General features: G+C 41.8%; 1 protein-coding gene and 1 long non-coding RNA gene across 2 annotated transcripts in view; one reads left to right on the top strand and one right to left on the bottom strand.

The window, feature by feature from the left end:
* LOC310685426 overlaps nucleotides 1-20,528 on the bottom strand; it is a 621,470-nt gene that overhangs the window by 376,489 nt on the left and 224,453 nt on the right. The gene's annotated exons all lie outside the window — the stretch shown is intronic.
* HPGD (15-hydroxyprostaglandin dehydrogenase) lies at nucleotides 1,767-20,338 on the top strand. The gene is made up of 7 exons (XM_083457751.1): nucleotides 1,767-2,144; nucleotides 4,011-4,134; nucleotides 6,862-6,968; nucleotides 15,308-15,404; nucleotides 17,884-17,960; nucleotides 18,645-18,808; nucleotides 19,207-20,338. The coding sequence occupies exons 1-7, from the start codon at nucleotides 2,052-2,054 to the stop codon at nucleotides 19,349-19,351; spliced, it is 807 nt and encodes a 268-aa protein (XP_083313877.1). The 5' UTR covers nucleotides 1,767-2,051; the 3' UTR covers nucleotides 19,352-20,338.

The raw sequence follows: 20,528 nt of genomic DNA, 5'->3' as shown, positions 1-20,528 counted from the left end.
GTATCACATGGTGGATTTGAACTAGCATAACCTTTCCTGCTAGCACAAGGTGAGGAATCCAATCCAAACATCCACTCATTACAGCCCTCTATTGTCTTCAGAACTGCTGTATTTATGGCTTTTTTAAAAAAGAGGTGCACACTTGGTTTCTTTCATTGTGACACCTGCCGTGCTCTCATCTAGGCTCTGGAACAGCTGCAATGCAAAATGTACTCTTTATAAAGGCTTCAAGATGCAAGGAGGTCTGTGCCTACAACACCTATTCTGTATCTACCTACCAGTGGCACTGTGGTCTAAACAGCTGAGCCTCTTGGGCTTGCCAATCAGAAGGTTGGCGGCTCGAATCCCCACAATAGTGTGAGCTCCCATTGCTCTGTCCCAGCTGCTGCCAACCTAGCAGTTCGAAAGCATGCCAGTGCAAGTAGATAAATAGGTATTGCTGCGGTAGGAAAGTAAACAGTGTTTCCATGCACTCTGGTTTCCTTCATGGTGTCCCGTTGTTTAGTCATGCTGGTCACATGACCCAGAAAGCTGTCTGTGGACAAACGCCGGCTCCCTTGGCCTGAAAGCGAGTTGAACACCACAACCTCATAGTTGCCTTTGCTTGGACTTAACCGTCCAGGGGTCCTTTACCTTTACCTATCCACCACAATGGTTATGCATCTGAGCTCAAATCATAGTGAGTGTTTTAACCCTTAAAAACCTTAATCACAACTGTTACATTCTCTGATTGACTTGGTAGACAAGAACTGCTCTGAGAAATAATGACTAGATATATCCCACATATAGAAATCTATTTGGAAATAAAAGTTTAAAATGATAACAAAGCCCCATGAAGCCTAATTTCACCCCAGCATAACAATTGTGTCTAGTGAATTCATAGGTACAACGTTAGAAATTATAAACTGGAATAGCACAGTTGGTAGAGGACGAGAGTGAGGGGGACTCAGGACCCCCACGTTGGGCAAAAGATTCCTGCATTGCACCGGGTTGGACTAGATGACCCTCAGGGTCCCTTCCAACTCTATCATTGATTGATTGATTATTGCCCCACAAATGGGGGGGTGTTCTTTTGTTGAAAATGAAACGACCAGACACCTACAAGGAAAGCAGCGGGTGCTGGATACTCTTCCCCCAACCCTCCCCTCTAGGCCAAGGCTTGCAAAGGTGAAGAAAGCTATGGCAGCAATAATATTTGCTTACAGGGGCACACCCACCCATACGGATGGTCTCTGAGGAACAGCTGCCCTGCCCCTCCTCCCTATCCTGACCGAGGATCTTTTGTTTCTTCGGCAGTTGCAATTCTTCGCCCTGCCCTTATCCTGCAAATTGGGACAAGGAAAACGTGCCTGGCTTCAGGGGCTGCCAAAGAAAGGAAGGGAGGAGGAGGAGGAGGAGGGAGGGAGGGAAAGTCCCTCTCCAGAGAGAAGTTGCTTGTTTTCGCGGGAGGCTGACGAACAGAAATGAAGACAGCCTGGAAAAATAAATATATATATATCTCTCTAATGTGCTTATCAAGAGGAGGCGGTAAGAAGGAACGAGATGCGGAGGAGTGGGGGGGTGAGGGGGGGGGCTTCGTTTCTCTCGCCAGAGCAGCTCGGTTCGCCCTTTATCTCCAGGGCTCCCTGAGGCGCTGGTGGCCGCGCTCTGTCCGAAACCAGACCCAGGGACAGAGAGCAGCCGCCGGCTCCCGTCCGCGCCGCCGACAGTCCCTCCCGAAGGGGAAGCGCCAGCGGCGGCTGGAGGTGGAGGAGGGGAGGGACAAAGGGCGGGTGGCAACTCCGGCGCAGGTGACAACCAAGTTGGGCTCCTTCGGCGCGCTCGTGCGTATTCGTGTCTCCGACTTCAGGCACTTCCCTCGTTCCCGCCTCCTTCGAAAAAAGAAAAGAGAGGAGGGAGCGAGGGAGGGAGGGGAAGGGGGGGAAACCCTCGAGGCTGTGGGGAGATTAAAAACGAGGAGCGAGTAATAAATCAATCCCCAGTTGCCTGAGGAAGGGCGGCCAGAGACAGAGGCAGGGCACTGGCGGAGAGCGCTCCCGCCGGCCGTCGGAATGCACCTGAAAGACAAAGTGGCTCTGGTCACGGGGGCAGCGCAGGGCATCGGGAACGCCTTCGCCCGAGCCTTGCTGGAGAAGGGCTGCAAGGTAAGGAAGCGGGGGGCGAGGGTCCGCGGCATCTGGGCTCGCGCCGTCTCCGCCTCGCCTCCGCCTCGCTCCGAGGACGCAGCGACCAACCGGGCTCCTCCTCTGCGTGCGCGCCGCGGCTCCCGCGAAGCTATTGGTCTTCCTCCCGCGTTTGCTGTGGGCTGCGAAGCTCGTGTGTGTGTGTGTGTGTGAGAGAGAGAGAGAGAGAGAGAGCCTCTTTCAAAGTATGCTGCGTATGTGTAAAATGCATACATTTACGTGCTCAAATGTATCCACTGTGTCTGTATTCAAAATGATACTTACAACTGCTACAGACACGTGTACTTACGCAGTATACGTGTGCATCTCTGTCGGCATACACGTATGTATGCGTTTGCTTAGCTGTCACTATAGAGACAAAACCTTAGCCATATATACCCTCAAAGGTCAGATCTATTCCTAGTAACTCAGAAAGAAGTCCCTTTGAATTCAATGGGCCTCATTTTGTTTTGTTTTTATTCTTTAGTTATCAGATATGATACACTGCTGTTCATTAAAAAGAATCAGAGTATATGTCTTGCCAGGGAAGCTTTTAATATTTGAAGAATTCTTGTATTTTAATATTTAGCTGGAAGCTGCCCAGAGTGGCTTGGGAAACACAGCCAGATGGGTGGGGTATAAACAATAAATTGTTGTTGTTGTTGTTGTTGTTGCTGTTGTTGTGCAGGGCCCTGCAGCCGATCAGTTCGTGCACCAGCTTCAAAGAAACTCTGCCCAAACCATCTGATTTTATAGATAGCATTGCCAGACTCTGGCTTGCCAGACTGGCTATGTGCAGATCATCCATTAGCCACCCACTCCCAATGCCTCACTTTCTCAAAACCATGTCCAACATCAAAGAAGGTACCCAGCATATACTCCACACCTGATTAAGGCAACTCTATCAGGACATTAAAGACTGTTCTCAGACCATCAAAAAGCTTAACATAAGCAAGGGAGGGGGAAGGAACAGAGGCAGGAATAACCATGTCACATCACTAACTGCTCTCAATACATTTTGTCTTCTGGGTGCATTTCCCATACAGTAGTTTGCAGCAATTCTGCATTAAAAGCTATTTAATAAAAATTAAAATTAAAATCAGAAGCCAACTATCTATTGTGAAAAGATAAGAGTCTTAATTGCCTGCATAAGCCTGATATAAGAAGAAGAAGAAGAAGAAGAAGAAGAAGAAGAAGAAGAAGAAGAAGAAGAAGTTTTCAGCTGGTGTTTAAAAGTTGAAACAGAAGGTGCCTTACTACCTGGCAAGTTGTTTTGCACATGCACTCAAAGATGCTTACTAGGAAGCGAGTCCCATCTGACATAGTGCCATTTACTTCTGCGTAAACATCCATTGTATTGCACTGTTAGACATATGAAGCATCCGGCAAATATTAAACACTTTAAATGCCTATTGACTTAATTAGGAAAGATGGAAGCACAAGCTTAATCTTCCCTTTGAACGGGACATAGAACTGCTTGTTAGCTGGATCATGCATGAACTTTATGTGCAATGTGTGTCTAGTATATACATTGTATACTGAATATCATGTAAACATAATTTCTTCACACATTATCTTATGTAATGCTAAGGGGCAGGCTTTGGTAATCTTTCATAATATGGCACACTGTGCAAGGCCACATTGATCTTCTCAATTATGGATCATCTCAATTTGGTGCCCCCTCAGCTCAGTGCCCTCTGAAGGGAACCACCTGTACCACCCAAAATCTGTTGCTGCCTGGATATTCAGTTGTCTTATCTCTCTCTAAAACAGATCTTCCATTCTCCCTATGAAGAACATAATCATTCTTTCTCTCATAATCTTATTGTCATTATCCTTTTCATTCAGGTAGCACTTGTGGATCAGAATGTGGAACGAGGAAAAGCAAGCAAAGATGCCTTTGACAAGCAGTTTGAAGCGCAGAGGACCATATTTATTTCTTGCGATGTTTCAAGTGAAGAAAAACTAAAAGGTAAATGGGTGTGTGCCCCCCTGCTGTTTATCCTGTCAGAGTCAGGGGAAGAAAATATGTTATAGATATAAAATCTGTGCAGGTTAGGATGTGGTGAAGAAAGCGAATATCCAACCAGGATTTATAAATGTGTAGGAAATCTACAAATGTGAAACATCAGCAATGTCTTTCCTCGATTGAATTAGTTGGCATATTACAAAGAAAAATAAATTACAGGATATTTTGTAATGTTTGTATGAACCCAATATGTGAAAAACTGTACCGTGTTTTGTTTTATTCTTAAGCTTTAATACAGAACATTCCCACCTAGTCCATGACATTAGATATTGAAATTGAAAGCCAATTATCATCTGTAGGGAAGAGAGAAGAAAACATTTATTTCAAAACAGCTACTTGGTATTGAAATAAACCCAATAGTATGGCTTAACATTAAAGGTAGCACTTCCTCTCCCATTTATGCATAACTAACATTATTTTAGTGTCCCCAAATTTAAAAAGCAATTTACAGTGCAGATTGAAAAGCTGTTCTTAGTGTCTGGAGGAATTGAGACTTGTTGGGAGTTGTGTGCTGTAATCTTATGCATATTTACATAGAAGGAAGCTGACTTCTAAATGGCTACAATGGGACTTTGCTCAGTGCAGAGAACATTTCAGCAACTGATAGCATTTAATACAAGTTGTTATTTCACACATTTGTTCAGCAGTCCAAATACGTACCACAGAAGCCCATAAAACCTGGACCAAGAGGCTTTTCATGAAAGAATCTGTCTGAATTTTGTTTTTTGTTATAACTCTTTATTAGCTGTATTAGTCTTCCTGATACCATTTTCTGAACAGGAAAGTGTGGTTATGGGATCACCACTTTTTTAAAAAAGAAAAGAAAACAGGTATTTACCTCAGAAAAACAATAGAGTAGAAAGATTTAGTGGGAGATTGTTTGTAGGGACTTACAAATTGTAATATTGGTCTAATGAAAACCATACGGTTTATAATTAGCACTATAATAATGATTTAAATTTGTTGCATTTTTATTGAATGAAAATTAAATTGGAAGGAAAAAAACAGTCATTAGCACATACACAAAGTAGGATATTCTTCAAAATACTAGAATAGCAGGATTCTTTTCAGTTAATGGGAGGGTTTTGGTATAGTCACACTTTCTTATAAGTGCATAGGTTAAAAGTATGGAATTTGCTCCCACAAAAAGTAGATGGCCATTAACTTGGATGGCTTTAAAAGAGACTGAAGGATAAAGTTTTCAAAAGCTAATTCCCATATTTGCTATGTTCTGCCTCCACTGTTGGAGACGGTATGCTTGCAAATGCAATTTGCTGGAAATTTCAGCTCAGGAGAGCATAGTTCTGCTCGGGTTCTGCTTTTGGACTTCCCATTGGCAACCGATTAGCCACTGTGAGAACAGGATGCTAAACTAGATAGGCCAGTGGACTGATCCAGCAGGTGGCTCCTGTGTCTAGTAGCAGTCATGCATTGCCCCAGTTATAATCCATTTAAAGTAAAATAACTGAGTCTACACAAAGTAGCTGGTTGCAATGCTAACAGATGGGGAAACACTTCCTAATAGAGAGAGCTATCTCTAAAGGCAAAAAAACCAAAACAAAACACAGAAGCGTGCACTGTGGTGTAGCCAGTGTAATGTAGTGGTTAGGAGCTATGGAATCATAATCTGGTGAACCGGGTTCGATTCCCCGCTCCTCCGCATGCAGCTACTTGGTGACCTTGGGCTAGTCACTTCTCTGAAGTCTCTCGGCCTCACTCACCTCACAGAGTTTTTGTTGTGGGGGAGGAAGAGAAAGGAGATTGTTGGCTGCTTTGAGACTCCTTAGGGTAGTGATAAACCAGAATATCAAATCCAAACTCTTCTTCTGTCAGCCTGGCAGGATTGCACAACTATGGCTGGTGGTAAAGCTAAATTATTTCTAGGTTATGGGACTTAAGGGGATGACTTGACAAATATCTAGGAATGAAGCAGTTTGAGGACTCTTGGTGCAAATATTTGTCTATTAATTATCTTGGACCCTAGAGAACTATAGGGGGGGGGATAGATCTTTAGTAACAGCTTTAGAAAGGAGATATCAAGAACCGGTCAATTTTTGCTCAATTAATTATTTCCTTGGTCTTTGATTGTATTACAGATTATGTCTATACATTTAAAAAACCAAATCATATCATTTTGTTCTGAAAGGATTAACCTGTATAATTACCATCCTCTGATGATAATTCTGTATTCATATTTACTTAAACACATTGGAATCTGCATGAGGTTCCTACTGTTCACATGGAAACAAATCCTATCATGAGCACCAGGAACCCCTTTACTAATTCGGTTATTCATCTTTGCAGACACTAGGGTTACCTAATGCTCTGCTCTGAAACAAAACACAAAGCCAGATTTAGGGAGGCCATTCCTCTGGCCCCTACCTAAACAGCCCTACAAAACCTTTTATGTTACCAAGGAACAGGCAAGACTAACACACCAACATTGAGTGGCTGAATCAATTTATCCATTCAATTGATAAAATGTTATCATACGATACAAATATACTTTATGAAGAATTAAGGAAGTGCTGTAGATGAGTACAATTCTTTGTATTCACATTTAAGCAAAATTCATACTTTAGATCGTGTTGTTGCCATCATTCTAGAATGATGAATTGTATGGAAATAATGAAAAATTCTCTTTTCACTCTAACCCCTATTTACCTGCAGATGCTTTTAAAAAGGCATTTGAACATTTTGGAAAGCTGGATATTGTGGTTAACAACGCTGGAGTGAATAATGAAAAAAACTGGGAAATCACAGTTCAAGTTAACTTGGTAAGCTTAATTCATACATTAAATATTCCCATTTTTTAAAAAAACCTGTACAGCATTATAAATGCTAGGATAGGATAAATGTGTAGGATCGATGGCCACTAACAGTTTTAGATTGTTGCCCTGTACGCAGTTACTCTGGACTAAGTCCCACTGAACGTAGTGGGATTTGAAATACTATGGAGATTATCGTACTGTACAGAACCTGTGTTACAGTGAGGATGAGGAACATAGTGTGCATGTTTACAGTAGTACCTTGGGTTAAGAACTTAATTCTTTCTGGAGGTCCGTTCTTAACCTAAAACTGTTCTTAACCTGAGGTACCACTTTAGCTAATGGGGCCTCTCACTGCCACTGTGCCGCCACCGCATCATTTCGCTTCTCATCCTGAAGCAAAGTTCTTAACCTGAGGTACTATTTCTGGGTTAGTGGAGTCTGTAACCTGAAGTGTCTGTAACCTGAGGTACCACTGTACTTACCGTACTTTCAATGCACTTCCTTCCAAGTATGCATACACAGAATTGTGGCCAGAAAGAAGTTCACACTTGGCTTAGTGGTCTAATAACTATATAAAAGTGCACCTGAAGCAATAATACAATGCTAAATTCCGTCTTTTAGTACGCTACATTTCTTACAAGACAAAGTTAAATTGCAGTTTCATTTACTTGTAATCATTGCTTGTACTACTATTTTAGTATGACAAACTAAACTGCATCTCAGTGGCTGGGTATAGTGATGAAAAAATACTGGCAGATAGATCCAGCAATGAGCACTGTTAGCATTGTGTCACAGTACTCTGCTGAAACCTGGCTGGTCTCCAGGAATGATTACATACTTATTTACTTTTGATATTGCCTCAATATGTAAAGCACAATTCAAATGAAAAGCAGGACCTAAACAAGGTCATTGTCCTAGTTTAAAGTACAAAGGCAATAACCAGCACAGTACAAAACTCTATTATAAACTAAAACAAATAAAGGAGAGGGTGTCAGCCTTAAGACCACAATGAGCTTTTGAAAAGAAGGAGAAAGGTAACAAAGAATGGTGTTTTGATGTCCCCTAGGGTAGTACAAGAAAATGCAGAATAAAACAAAACATGTGAAAACAGATTGCTCAAAATGATTGAGAGCTTCATTTGAGCATATTTCATAACAGCAACAATGTTAGTGCAGGCTTGTTCACATGTTGCACTGATCACATGTATAAGCTGTCTCTACACACGTACAGAGTGTGGAGCTCAACTATCTGTGTACACAAATTTTACATTCGTTGAATGTAACTTGTGAACACACCTTATATAATTGGCATTAGAATGTCCTATCAGGGAAACAGGCTTACACTGAAAGTCTTATACAGTATCTGATTTCTCATTTAAAGTGTGAAAAGTAAGTCCGCAGTATGCATGGTTAGGATTCCATTCTTAAATCTCATAATGAAATAGCTTAATAGCCTAAAAGATTGGAAAAGGCCATAGATTCATGGCACATAGAACACAGAAGCAGGTTGGGTCTTTGGCATGTTCAGTTTCAAAGATTTTAAAAGTCTAGTAAACACCTCCGTCTGGTACCTTGGAGACTGTTGCTGGTCAAATTAGTTCTGGTTCAGATGGACTAGTGGTTTATCGCAGCATAAGGCAGCTCAGTATACAGTATTGTTGGTGGTGAAGTCAAATCACTGCATAAGCAGTACCAACATGACCTCCCTGGGGTACAAGCCTGGGCAGTGTGTATGAAGGTTCTGGGCTGCCCAGATGACCCTCCCCCCTTGGCCTTGCTAATGTGGTCCAAAGGAAAGCAGAGCAATATGTTTGGCACCAGCTTGGCTGCAGGTGTTGTCAGAAAGAGATGTACAAGGCACCATCAACTGTCTTAGGACTCCATTCCAGATTTGAGTAGGTTTTACTCCTTAAAGGTAAAGGTAAAGGTACCCCTGCCCGTACGGGCCAGTCTTGACAGACTCTAGGGTTGTGCGCCCATCTAAGCAAAGAGGCCAAGGGCCAGCGCTGTCCGAAGACACTTCCGGGTCACGTGGCCAGCGTGACATCGCTGCTCTGGCGAGCCAGAGCTGCACACGGAAACGCCATTTACCTTTCCGCTAGTAAGCGGTCCCTATTTATCTACTTGCACCCAGGGGTGCTTTCGAACTGCTAGGTTGGCAGGCGCTGGGACCGAACAGCGGGAGCGCACCCCGCCGCGGGGATTCGAACCGCCGACCTTTCGATCAGCAAGCCCTAGGCACTGAGGCTTTAACCCACAGTGCCACCCGCATCCCTTTTTACTCCTTAGCCTTTTCTTTTCCCAAAGATATCCTGCAAGGCAGCAGGTACAGATTTTCCCTGGAGTTTACACCCAAAGCCCTTATTAGGAAACAGCATAGCTGCAAGGCATCAGAGATTATGGATCAGGGTATTCCTTATCCTTAATGAGCTACTTTGCTAGGGTAGCAAGCCCCATCTGCCCCTCATTTTCCTCTACAGTGCATGCTGAAACAGCCTTCTTGACCATTGGACCCACTATTGGTCTTGTCCACTCAATCTGCCAGAAGCCCATAACTAACCATTTGAGACCCACCAGCTACCCTCACCTGGTTTAGCCAGCCAGTCAAAGGCATTTCCCAGGTATGGCCACTGTCACATGCTGACAGTTTCTAGAAGCCAAGAAGGAGCTTGTGTCTCCCACCAGAGGTACCACCCCTCCCCTAACACCCCAGACAACATATACATTATATGAGCTGTTAATTAGTAACAGCTAATCAGTGAAGTGATTTACACTTTGCAGTGATGATTATATGCCTGCTATTTTCAGGATCAAGGCAGGGACTCCCACAACTTTTTATGTATTTCTGTCCTTTTGTGAATCTCTATGCCAGGCGTAGGCAAACTTGGCCTCCAGATGTTTTGGGACTACAACTCCCATCACCCCTAGCTAACAGGACCAGTGGTCAAGGATGATGGGAGTTGTAGTCCCAAAACATCTGGAGGGCCAAGTTTGCCTATGCCTGCTCTATGCAACTGACTGCATTTTTTTAAAAAAGCAATGCATAAGCCAAATCTGCTGTCAGTAAGAAATGGAAATGCTCAAAGGCATTTTAGAGAAGGCGAATTTTGATTGCATGTGGTTTGTTCAGGCACGTTTTTATTCAATTAACTGGTAGACCAAAACAATAATTGTTCCCTTTTATACATCTATTAGTTCCCTTATGTAAACTCCTTACACACACATACTAAAGGCAAAAACTGGCTAACAAGACATATTGCCCTGTCGCACCTCACAAGAATCATCCTGACACAGAACTTTCTCATGCAGGATTTAAAATAAAGTTGGTAAGAGAGCGCAAAATATTGCCTCTTGAATGCACTTTGCTGCTGCATGACTCAGTCTTGATTTTTATAGCTTCATTGTGATATTAATTGATAATTTGGGATATATAGCATTAACTTTTGTACAGTGGTACCTCGGGTTAAGTACTTAATTTGTTCCGGAGGTCTGTACTTAACCTCACACTGTACTTAACCTGAAACTGTTCTTAACCTGAAGCACCACTTTAGCTAATGGGGCCTCCTGCCGCTGCCACGCTGCTGGAGCATGATTTCTGTTCTCATCCTGAAGCAAAGTTCTTAACCTGAGGTAATATTTCTGGGTTAGCGGGGTCTGTAACCTGAAGCGTATGTAACCTGAAGCATATGTAACCCGAGGTACCACTGTATTCTGTTTGCTACTTTTAATATTTTTACAGCAAGACAGTAAAACTATATTAAAATAAATAAAAATAAATAACAAACCACTGATTTTTAAATTCCAGGTTTTATTAAAAATTAATGGGGAGGGGATCTTGCCCTTCAGTGAGAACTTTAGTATTCAAATATTTTCTACTGAAATTAAGGGAAGTTGAAAGTACTTCAGTTTAAATGGATCTACCCTTAGTTGTGAATTGATCACTGGGTATTACTAGTGTAAAGATTAGCAAATGTGTGCTGTTTGTTGTAGAACTATCAGGCAAATGTCATGGAATAAGGAGGGAAGTCAGCTCGTAGGAGCAAACTATAAACGTAAAATGTAATATAAAATGTATTTGAAGTATGAAGTTTGGAAAACCAATAATGATTATATTTTTTTAAAAAGACATAGAGTAAGCTGGTGTCTAAATGCTACTATATACAAAATTAGCATAAGCTATTAAGGCTTTTAACAAGCATTTGTGTTGAAAAGTGTTCAGCTGTTCATAATGTTCACAATGAAGAAAGATGGTAGCAATATACTTGACAAATGAAAGGGTATGAGAGAAAAATCTATTAATGGGAGGTGTGCCTAGAGGGTGATGTTGAGACAGAGGTTATTTACTTGTGTTCTAGGACTGATGAAGGGTTACATATGGCAGGTTACCCACATCTCTAGATTTTCCTCTTCAAAACTGGATGACATAAGAGGAAGTTGACATGATGCATTTCTTCTTCTTCTTCATAATTTTGCTTGCGTCATGATGAGTGAGACAGGCCTGGTGGTAAATGGGATAGTCATATTCATACTTGCAGGACTAGAAACTGCCAGAAAAAATAATGATGATGCAACTGAAAAGAGCTATTTGGGAAGTCAGTTATGTCCTGGTTAAGAAGTGGAGAGCATTTGAAAGACTTGCTTTGGATGAGTACAAGATCCAGGGCCAGGGGGTGGGGCATGTAGACAATCCAGATATGATGAACAAGGAAATCCGAGTCACTTATTATTCTTCCTCTCACCAGTTCTTCAGAATGCTCAAAGCCAATGAGTACCCAGAACAGACATCAGAGAGAAGACATGCTGTGCATAACATTATGATTACCGTACTTTTTGTGTGTTCAGACCCAGAGACCTCCCCCTTAAATAAATTCACACATGACTCAAATTTGGTTTTTTGGCAGAATTTAGACCACAACTTTATTGATTACAGAAGGTGAGTGGTTGCATAGGCTCTGGTTCGACTAGCTCCTTGCACCCTTGCAGGCAGCGCTGACCCAGGTCACCAGCATTGGTCAGCCAAGGGTGAACACCTGGGAAGGTGAAAAGCTTGGAACAGACTGTTCATCACCCAGATGCCCCCCTGGACTCAGGCACAGGCACAAGCCCCTCACAGGGGTTGACCAAACCAGTTGAGTCCCTGGATTCCTTTAATGGAATTCGCTTCACATAGGGATGGCGAGACCGTTCTCCCATCCCTATCACATGAACCAGTGCCTATCCACAACCTTACAAGTTGTGACGATATGCTATGTGGCAGGCGAAACCCAAATGGCAATAGCCAATCAGCCAAGTGGGGAAATTCCTGCCGTGCCCCTGTCCCAACGACAGGCGACACATAGCAAGGTCAATCGCACAATGCCCTAAAGACAGAGAGAGGTGGGCGGGTGTTCCGAATGCACGAGCTGAAAGAGGAAGCTCTGGGTCACATGCAAGGGTATATATAGGTCCCTCAATCCGTTTGGACTGTGCCCCATTATTCAAATTGAAGCCAGCAATGAGGGACCTACCAATCGGGTGTTGTGGCTGAGCAATCCAACTCACCCACAAGACAGGAGGTTGGTCTCCAGGTCTCACCGCGACACGTGCCCTCTTTTAGGGAGGACACGATTTAACCAGTACAGTGGTGCTCCGCAAGACGAATGCCTCGCAAGACGGAAAACCCGCAAGACAAAAGGGTTTTCCGTTTTCAGAGGTGCTTCGCAAGACGAATTTCCCTATGGGCTTGCTTCGCAAGACGAAAATGTCTTGCGATGTTTAAGGGGTTTTTTCGCTCCCCAACCCCTTTTTCTAAAGTGCTAAGGCTTTTAGCAGCTAATCCGCTAATCCCTTAAGCCTTTAATAGCCGTTAATAGCCCTTAAACTGCTAATAGCGCTAATCCGCTAATGGGCTTGCTTCGCAAGACGAAAAAACCGCAAGACGAAAAGACTCGCGGAACGGATTCTTTTCGTCTTGCGAGGCACCACTGTACTGCATATCCTGGTGTCTTAGCTAACTGAAGCGTATCATAACACTAGAACTCATGGAAATCCACTGAAGCTGACTGTTGGAACCTTCAGGACAGACAGTCCAGGTGTCATAAGAAAGCTGCAGAGATAGTGCAGGATAGTACGCACCCTGGAAATGATCTCTTTTAGCTTCTGCCTTCGGGAAAAAGGTACAGGGTTATAAAGACTAGGACTAGCTGCCTGAGAAATAGTTTTTATCCAAATGAGATTTTGGTTTTAAACACAGTGTAAGGACAGGGGTGGCGCTGTGGTCTTCTAAACCACTGAGCCTAGGCCTTGCTGATCAGAAGGTTGGCGGTTCAAATCCCCGCGACTGGGTGAGCTCCCATTGCTCGGTCCCAGCTCCTGCCAACCTAGCAGTTCAAAAGCACGTCAAAATGCAAGTAGATAAATAGGTACTGCTCCAGCGGGAAGGTAAATGGCATTTATGTGCACTGCTCTGGTTCACCAGAAGCGGCTTAGACATGCTGGCCACATGACCCGGAAGCTTTACACCGGCTCCTTCAGCCAATAAAGCAAGATGAGCACCGCAACCCCAGAGTCGGCCACGATTGGACCTAATGGTCAGGGGTCCCTTTACCTTTAAGGTAGTCTCTGTGAGAGTATATTGTATTTAATTATGGGGTATTAGAGTTTTTAGGGGGTTAACCAGGCTTGGATAGCAGGCTTGTTGATTTTTGAATGTCTTATGTATATATTTTCAATTTCGTTGTTCTGTATGGGGCAATGACAATAAAGATTATCGTATCGTATCAAGTACCTCTTCACACAACAAATAGTTAAACTATGGAATTCAGTCCCACAAGAGGCAGTAATGGCTTTGAAAGAGGATTGGACAAATTCATGGAGGATATCAATACCTGGCTGTACTCTATTTCCACTGTTGGGGGAAGCTGGATAGCTGATGAGAACAGGATGCTGAATTAGATGGGCCACTAGCCTGGTCTTACATTCTTATGGTGCAGAATAGCAATGGAAATTCTGTGAAATGTTTTGTGTGGCAGTGGAGTTTCCAAACACCTGTTCATGCATACAGTATATGTGTGTTTACTTCTCCCTCGCACAACAGTTTCCCCATCCAACTGCCAGGCATGGGACAATCAGCACTAATTATATATGTTATTGACCCACCAATCAAAGATTGTAAAGAGTAATGGTGAAACTTACATACTTTCTCCCCACTCCTGCCCTAGTTCTGCAAAGGTTGTTCACAATAGTTGTGTGATTTGTGGAAATTTGAAACCCTTCCATTAGTTTTGCCTGTACAGTATAGTAAGGGGGGTTTCTAGATTCCACCTTAGCATTTCAGACTACGCGGACCACCTGAATGTAACCTGCAGACCACCAGTGGGCTGTAAACTATAGTTTGGGAACCTCTGGGCTAGATAACCCTTTAAACAAGCTGTTGTACTTTCTACAGTTCTCGCTTAAAGTGAAACCATGACAGTATTGGAAAAGCCCTTCACTGTACAGGGGAAGCTGACAAGGAGTTTCAAAACTGCAGAGGGGGTGGTGGGGAAGCTTGCAAGCTCTGCTTTTTGTAGCCTTTGCACACAATGCACAACTTCTTGCTGGAATAACTGTGTGCAGCAGTTGCACACATGTGCAACTTAGGTGAAAATTTCCTTCCACTCTCACAGCAAGCATGGAGAGGTATCTTCTCCACAGAAGTGAAAATGATAAGTTTTGAAGATTCTTGGGCTTGCAGGCCTAATTAGGTCCACAAGGTTTTTTTGCTGAGCCATCCTCAGATGTGGAAAAGTTCAAGTCATGGCTGCTGCAAATGAAGAATCAGGAATGTAATTTAAATGCACTCCCAATTCTTCCTTTGCAGGCAGAATGTGGCACTTTTAGAACCTGGTGCCTTTTTCTGTCATCCTGCATTCTGACAAAGGTGCAAATTCATGATGACCAAGCCACCTACTGGTCAACCTTTGGAGGGTTGGTCACTTTTGGATTTGGATTCCCCTTCCCTTTTTTAGGGTTTCAGACTTCATAGATATGGTACCTTGACATGGGTGAAGTTGTTCTGCAGTTAATTTGTCAGGCACCTAGAAGGACTCTAGGTCCATTTGCCGTTAATCAGAATGTCTAGGAAATCTAGAAGACCACTTATAAGAGCTGAAGATAAGGGGCATTGTAAAAAAGGAGGCAGATCAAAGTATTGACACCTGAATAATCTATTTCTGTATAACTTATATGTTTGAGGAATACAAAGGGAAGCAACCACAGTGATTTTAAACTTGTTGAATATACTTACTGAAAGTCTGATTATAACAGGCTAATGTCAGACTGAGAAGAGACTTAAGTGTGACACTTCCTTTGTGTTCTCTGTACCAGATTTCAGTGATCAGAGGAACATATATTGGCTTAGAACACATGAAAACTCAAAATGGACATAATGGAGGAGTTATTGTTAATGTAGCATCACTAGCAGGTAAGAGGTTTATATAGCTTATTTATTTTAAGGCTATTTTTTTGCATTTCCATTAGGTTGAAGACCAGTGAGATTATATTAATTTCTTAAAAACTGTCAGTTTGCATTCCTTGGTACAAAAAGAATTGGTTTAAAGTGTAGAGATCTTTCCTATTCTAATTGACTTAAGAAGGTTCTGGAAGCTTCTCTGTGTGATACAAGCTGAAATTTTCTTGATTTTAATGATTTATCTTTTTCTAAATCACTTTGAGAGGGGTTTTTTTTACAATCAAACAGTGTATATATTTTATGAACAAGAAAGAAAGAAAGAAAGAAAGAAAGAAAGAAAGAAAGAAAGAAAGAAAGAAAGAAAGAAAGAGTCAGGGAACTGCTATCAGCTCAGAGTCGAGAGGTGGAAGGGCAGTTATGTTATAGGGAACCTCCAAAAATCTTGCGAAGCAGTTCCTCCTCTGGCAAGGAGGGAAGCCCCACCTCCAGTGGAGAGGAAGTGGTGGGAGCAGGGGATGCTAGGGAGAGCCTCAACACAGAGCCTGAGCAAACTGGAGGGGAGGGAAGTACCCCTGTGCCAGTGCCCACTCTGCGCAATAGGTTTAGGCGCAGGGAAGGGAAGGGAGGAGAAGGTTGGGGGTCACATGACTGTTATGCTGGAGGAGGTATAAGGACCACCCACTCCCAGATTCTGCTAGCGAGTGAGCCAGACATGAACTTGCAACGCTCTTCACTGTAAATAGTTTGCACTAATAATAAAGCCTGGAAAAGACAGGTCGGAGTCTTGCCTGTTTGCTCTTGACAGAAAGACAGAAAGAAAGAAAGAAAGAAAGAAAGAAAGAAAGAAAGAAAGAAAGAAAGCATTTCTCCACAATGAAAATGTGCCTTCGGCTGTCCAAAATTCTCTTGTGACATTTGCCAAGTCAAAGCATTAGTGTCATCCGTCAACCAAATAGGAGGAGAGAGCTCAAAATACAGTAGATCACTGTATTTTAAAATGTCATTTGTTTATGGATGTTGTTTTAAACTTTTTCTATTTTAAATGTTTTGCAAGTCACCTACAGACTCATGGATTTGGTCTACTAACAAATTAAATAATAATTGCACTTTTCAATATGCAGTATAACAGCAGTGCTAACAATGAGAAGTTAAGGACTTGTAATCTGTCTTATCTATGAACTTCCTGTCTCTTGTAGAGGGTGCTATGACTATGTGTTCATTAAACATTATTATTTCCAGTTCAAGTAAACATGGGAAGTTATACCAGCAAAACACAAAACAAAACCCACCCAAATGCCGAAACTATAATAGCACACACCACAGAGAAGTGAATAGCTCTTGCTCCAGCCAAACACATAAGAACAATAAACTTCCCATTTTTATTTTCTTAACATCCATGAACTTAATGAAAGACTCTGACAGAACTTTACCATTTGTAAATACCTTCGAAGTATAGCTAAAGTCTAAAGTCTTACTTTCTGATGTCCAAAAATACTAACTGCAGCATATGCAACTACAGAAATGCAAATACATGTGTTTAGAAACAGATCGTATCCATTTTATTTATTTATTTTGAAGTATTTATAAGCTGCCCTTCACCGACCAAGGTGGAGTCTAGTTCATAGTTTAAACAAACCATACAATAAAATGCTGAAACAATAAAACCCTATATCAAAATAAACAGAGGCTGCTGAAAGCAAAACAACAGTGACGGAGTCAAACAGCAAAACCCTTAAAATGCCTGAGAAAATAATTAAGTCTTGATCTGGTGCCAAAATGATAACAATGTCAGCGCCAGTTACACCGCTAAGAGGGAAGGCATGTTTCACAGGACCTCCATCCTCAGGGAGAGGGGTGGCTGCATGCCATCTAAAGTTCCCCACAATTCTCCCAAGCAACCTTAGGTTAAAGTGGTAGCTGCCCAGTTGATCAATGGAGCAAGCCCACTGTAGGAATCCCACAGATGCAGGAGGGATCCCACAGAAAAACTTGGCTGATACATGGGATCTTACAAGGCTTAATTTATGCATGTGAGTAGCCTCATTTTTTTGTCTTAATCAGATTCTAATTAGACCTTCAGATCCCTCCCCATGGTGAATTGTTTGCCACATGCTCAAGGCACTGTTTTGTGGACCTTGGTAGCACCCACGTGTGGAATGAGCCACTTTATGAAAAATCATGTCCTGTGTTTGTGATGGAAAGCAGCCCTTATATCTGCCCTAATATCACTTCTGAAGTGTTCATTTTCAAACTATTCTGTGTGTTGCTTTGAATACCACATGAATTGGAAAAGCAATTAATAAGTTGTATAAAAAATAATAGCCCATCTTTCCCACCTTCTATTGCAGTAAAAACCTTAAAATAAACATATAAAACCAGAAATGTTTACTTATGCAGGCTCAGTTCTTTTTAGTTTCATTCAGTATTAGTTATCAGGAGTGATGCTCATTTTAATAAATGTTTGTAACTGTTTTCCTTTCCATTGTTAAAGGACTTATGCCTGTTGCATTCCAGCCAGTGTACTGTGCTTCAAAGCATGGAGTAATTGGATTTACACGTTCAATAGCCGTGAGTATGGGCAGCTGAAGAATTCTCATAATTTTCCTCATGACAAACTCACCTTGCTATTTTCCCTCCTCTCATCTATAAAATAACTGCATTATCTGAATATCTTAGCTATTCAAAGTAACTATGCTTTATAAATAAAAATTAATCTTGCTGCTTCAGAATCTGGTTGCCAGGATTTCTGAATGTCTTTCAGCTCGTTAAAGTGACAGCAATGCTAAGAGAAGCATCTGAACTGGGGAAAACCTAAAGCCACAAAGGATGGCCTAGTTCTAGTTCTGAGAAACATATTTTGTGACAGTAGTCAGCTTATTTGAGTGTTACACAAATACTACCATACACCTGACTGCCATAAATATGTATTGCATTGGCAAATGTTGATCATACAATATGCTTCCTAGTCTCTGATAATTATTGTTATAAGGGATCAGCAACTGGATTGGTGGTCAATTGACCACCTAGCAGAGAGACAATGGGCCAAATCTATCTTCCTCCCCCCGCTCTTTTATCTCCATCCATGTACTAATAACTGGAAACTCTAGATCTCATTGATGTTGGCCCTGTGAGCAAGAAGTTGCAAGGAGTGGAGCTGTGCCTTTCTTTTTGTTTTGTTTTCATCTTCAAGTCAGCTGCAAAATGGTTTCCCCAACACCACCAACACTTAACATGTCTGCCATTTTCCTGTAGATGGCTTCTGAGGCAGCGAACTATGGTGTACGAATAAATACCATCTGTCCTGCTTTTGTCAACACACCAATTCTTCAGTCAATAGACAAGGAAGAAAATATGGGTCAATATGTTGCATACATTGACAAGATCAAAGATATGATGGAAGTCTACGGCGTGTTGGAGTAAGTAAAGTAGGCACAGTGGCATTTGTCAGATTACCTGCTGCCTTGCAGGACAACTTTGGGAGAAGAAAAGGCTAAGGAGTAAACCCTAAACAAATCCAGAGTGCAGTTCCTAAAACGGTTGGATGGCATCTTGTACGCTTCCTTCTGGCAACTTTACTTAAGGAGCCTCTACAACATGCCAGCTATTAAGAGTACAGTCTGGGCCGGGGGTGGGGCTTAGACCCTTTCCCCTCTCTCCCATCCCGTGTTCTCTTTCACTGAACTGTCATCGCCATTCTGTAAGCTCACATGCTCTTGTGAGGCAGATTGTATTGAAAGAATAGACTTAGTTAACAGCAGACAGGGGACCTGTTCTGACAGAGTATCTGATTCTTATCACTTAAATTCATTTTTAGACCAACACTAATTGCCAAAGGATTGATACAAATCCTTGAAGATGATTCACTAAATGGACAAGTTATGAAGATAACAACGAAGCGAGGAATTCATTTTCATGAATACAACACAGCACCCATTGAAACAGGGAATTCTAATTTGTGACTGTTTTCATTCCTGAAATGAAATTGTTTGAGTTGTAAAGCAATGCTAATGGTACATCTGAGTTCTAAATATTGCTGCCAATATTCCTTGTGTGAGGAATTAGATACAAAACAAACATGATTTTTTATATTAAATTTTTAATTTTAGAAGTTTAGTTCTTAACTTAATATGAGGCTGCATTCAGATGGCAGTTTATTGGATTCTCCTGATGTTTCCTTCCCTGATAATTTCCACACTTCACTAGATCTTTCACACAATGTAAAAGCCACTTCTAGAAATCTAGTGGAATGTAGTTTAGCACTCACCCCCATGTTAATTGGGGGGGGGGATCCATTTGCAGCCCTGGAAAACTGAAAAATCGCAGGAGTTTTGCTCACATAGTGAACTTTTGGGTGGTAATTTGACATACTGAGGGGTGAATCATGGGGGAAACAGGAGCACCCATGTGTGGAAAGGGTGGTGAAGTAGTTATCAGAGCTAGTTTGACACAAAGCAAAACACAAGTCATCTGTGGATTCAAGCCATGGTGTGAAATACAGAATTAAACCATATATTTGGGACAGTTTGTCTGTTTGCTATGCATTTGAAGATATCTTAAGCTATCATAACCAAATTTTGCATGATGGTTCCTGAGATCAAGTAACAGGTCCTCGTCTGTGTTTGGGTACAATTGGATGCCATTTTGAATCAATATGGTAGACTGAACCTTTCTGAACTGCACTGATTTTAACCACTGATTTCAAAGCTGCACTGATGGGGGGGGGGGTCAGATCGTAGAATTCCTGAGCAATGCCAGGGCCAAGGCTGCTACTACCTAATATTTTAAAATTTAAAAAGGACATTTTGTAAGTTACTCTCTCTTTAAAGAAAGCTTGTAAAGGGTTAATATCAATAACTACTTAAGGATCATATTACTGAATTTTGTGGTTCAGAAACCTTGTATGTGGCCTGTGTAGTTACTGCAAAGAAAATAAACTTTAAAATCAATTTGGTTATTCTGTAATGGGCATTTAATTTTTTTAACTCAAGTACATGTTTGTTTTCTTAATGTGAACAAGATATTTTTGTTATACAAAGGAGACCAACTGTCATTTATTAATACTTAATGAAATGACTTCAGTTCATTTTCCTTTTCAGTATGAAATAATAACCTTGTACTGCTTTTTTTCCTCTTAGA

The sequence above is a fragment of the Podarcis tiliguerta genome, assembly GCF_965153285.1.
Source record: "Podarcis tiliguerta genome assembly, chromosome: 9".
In the NCBI taxonomy this organism is placed as follows: Eukaryota; Metazoa; Chordata; class Lepidosauria; order Squamata; family Lacertidae; genus Podarcis; species Podarcis tiliguerta.
This window is presented reverse-complemented; position numbering and strand designations above follow the sequence as displayed.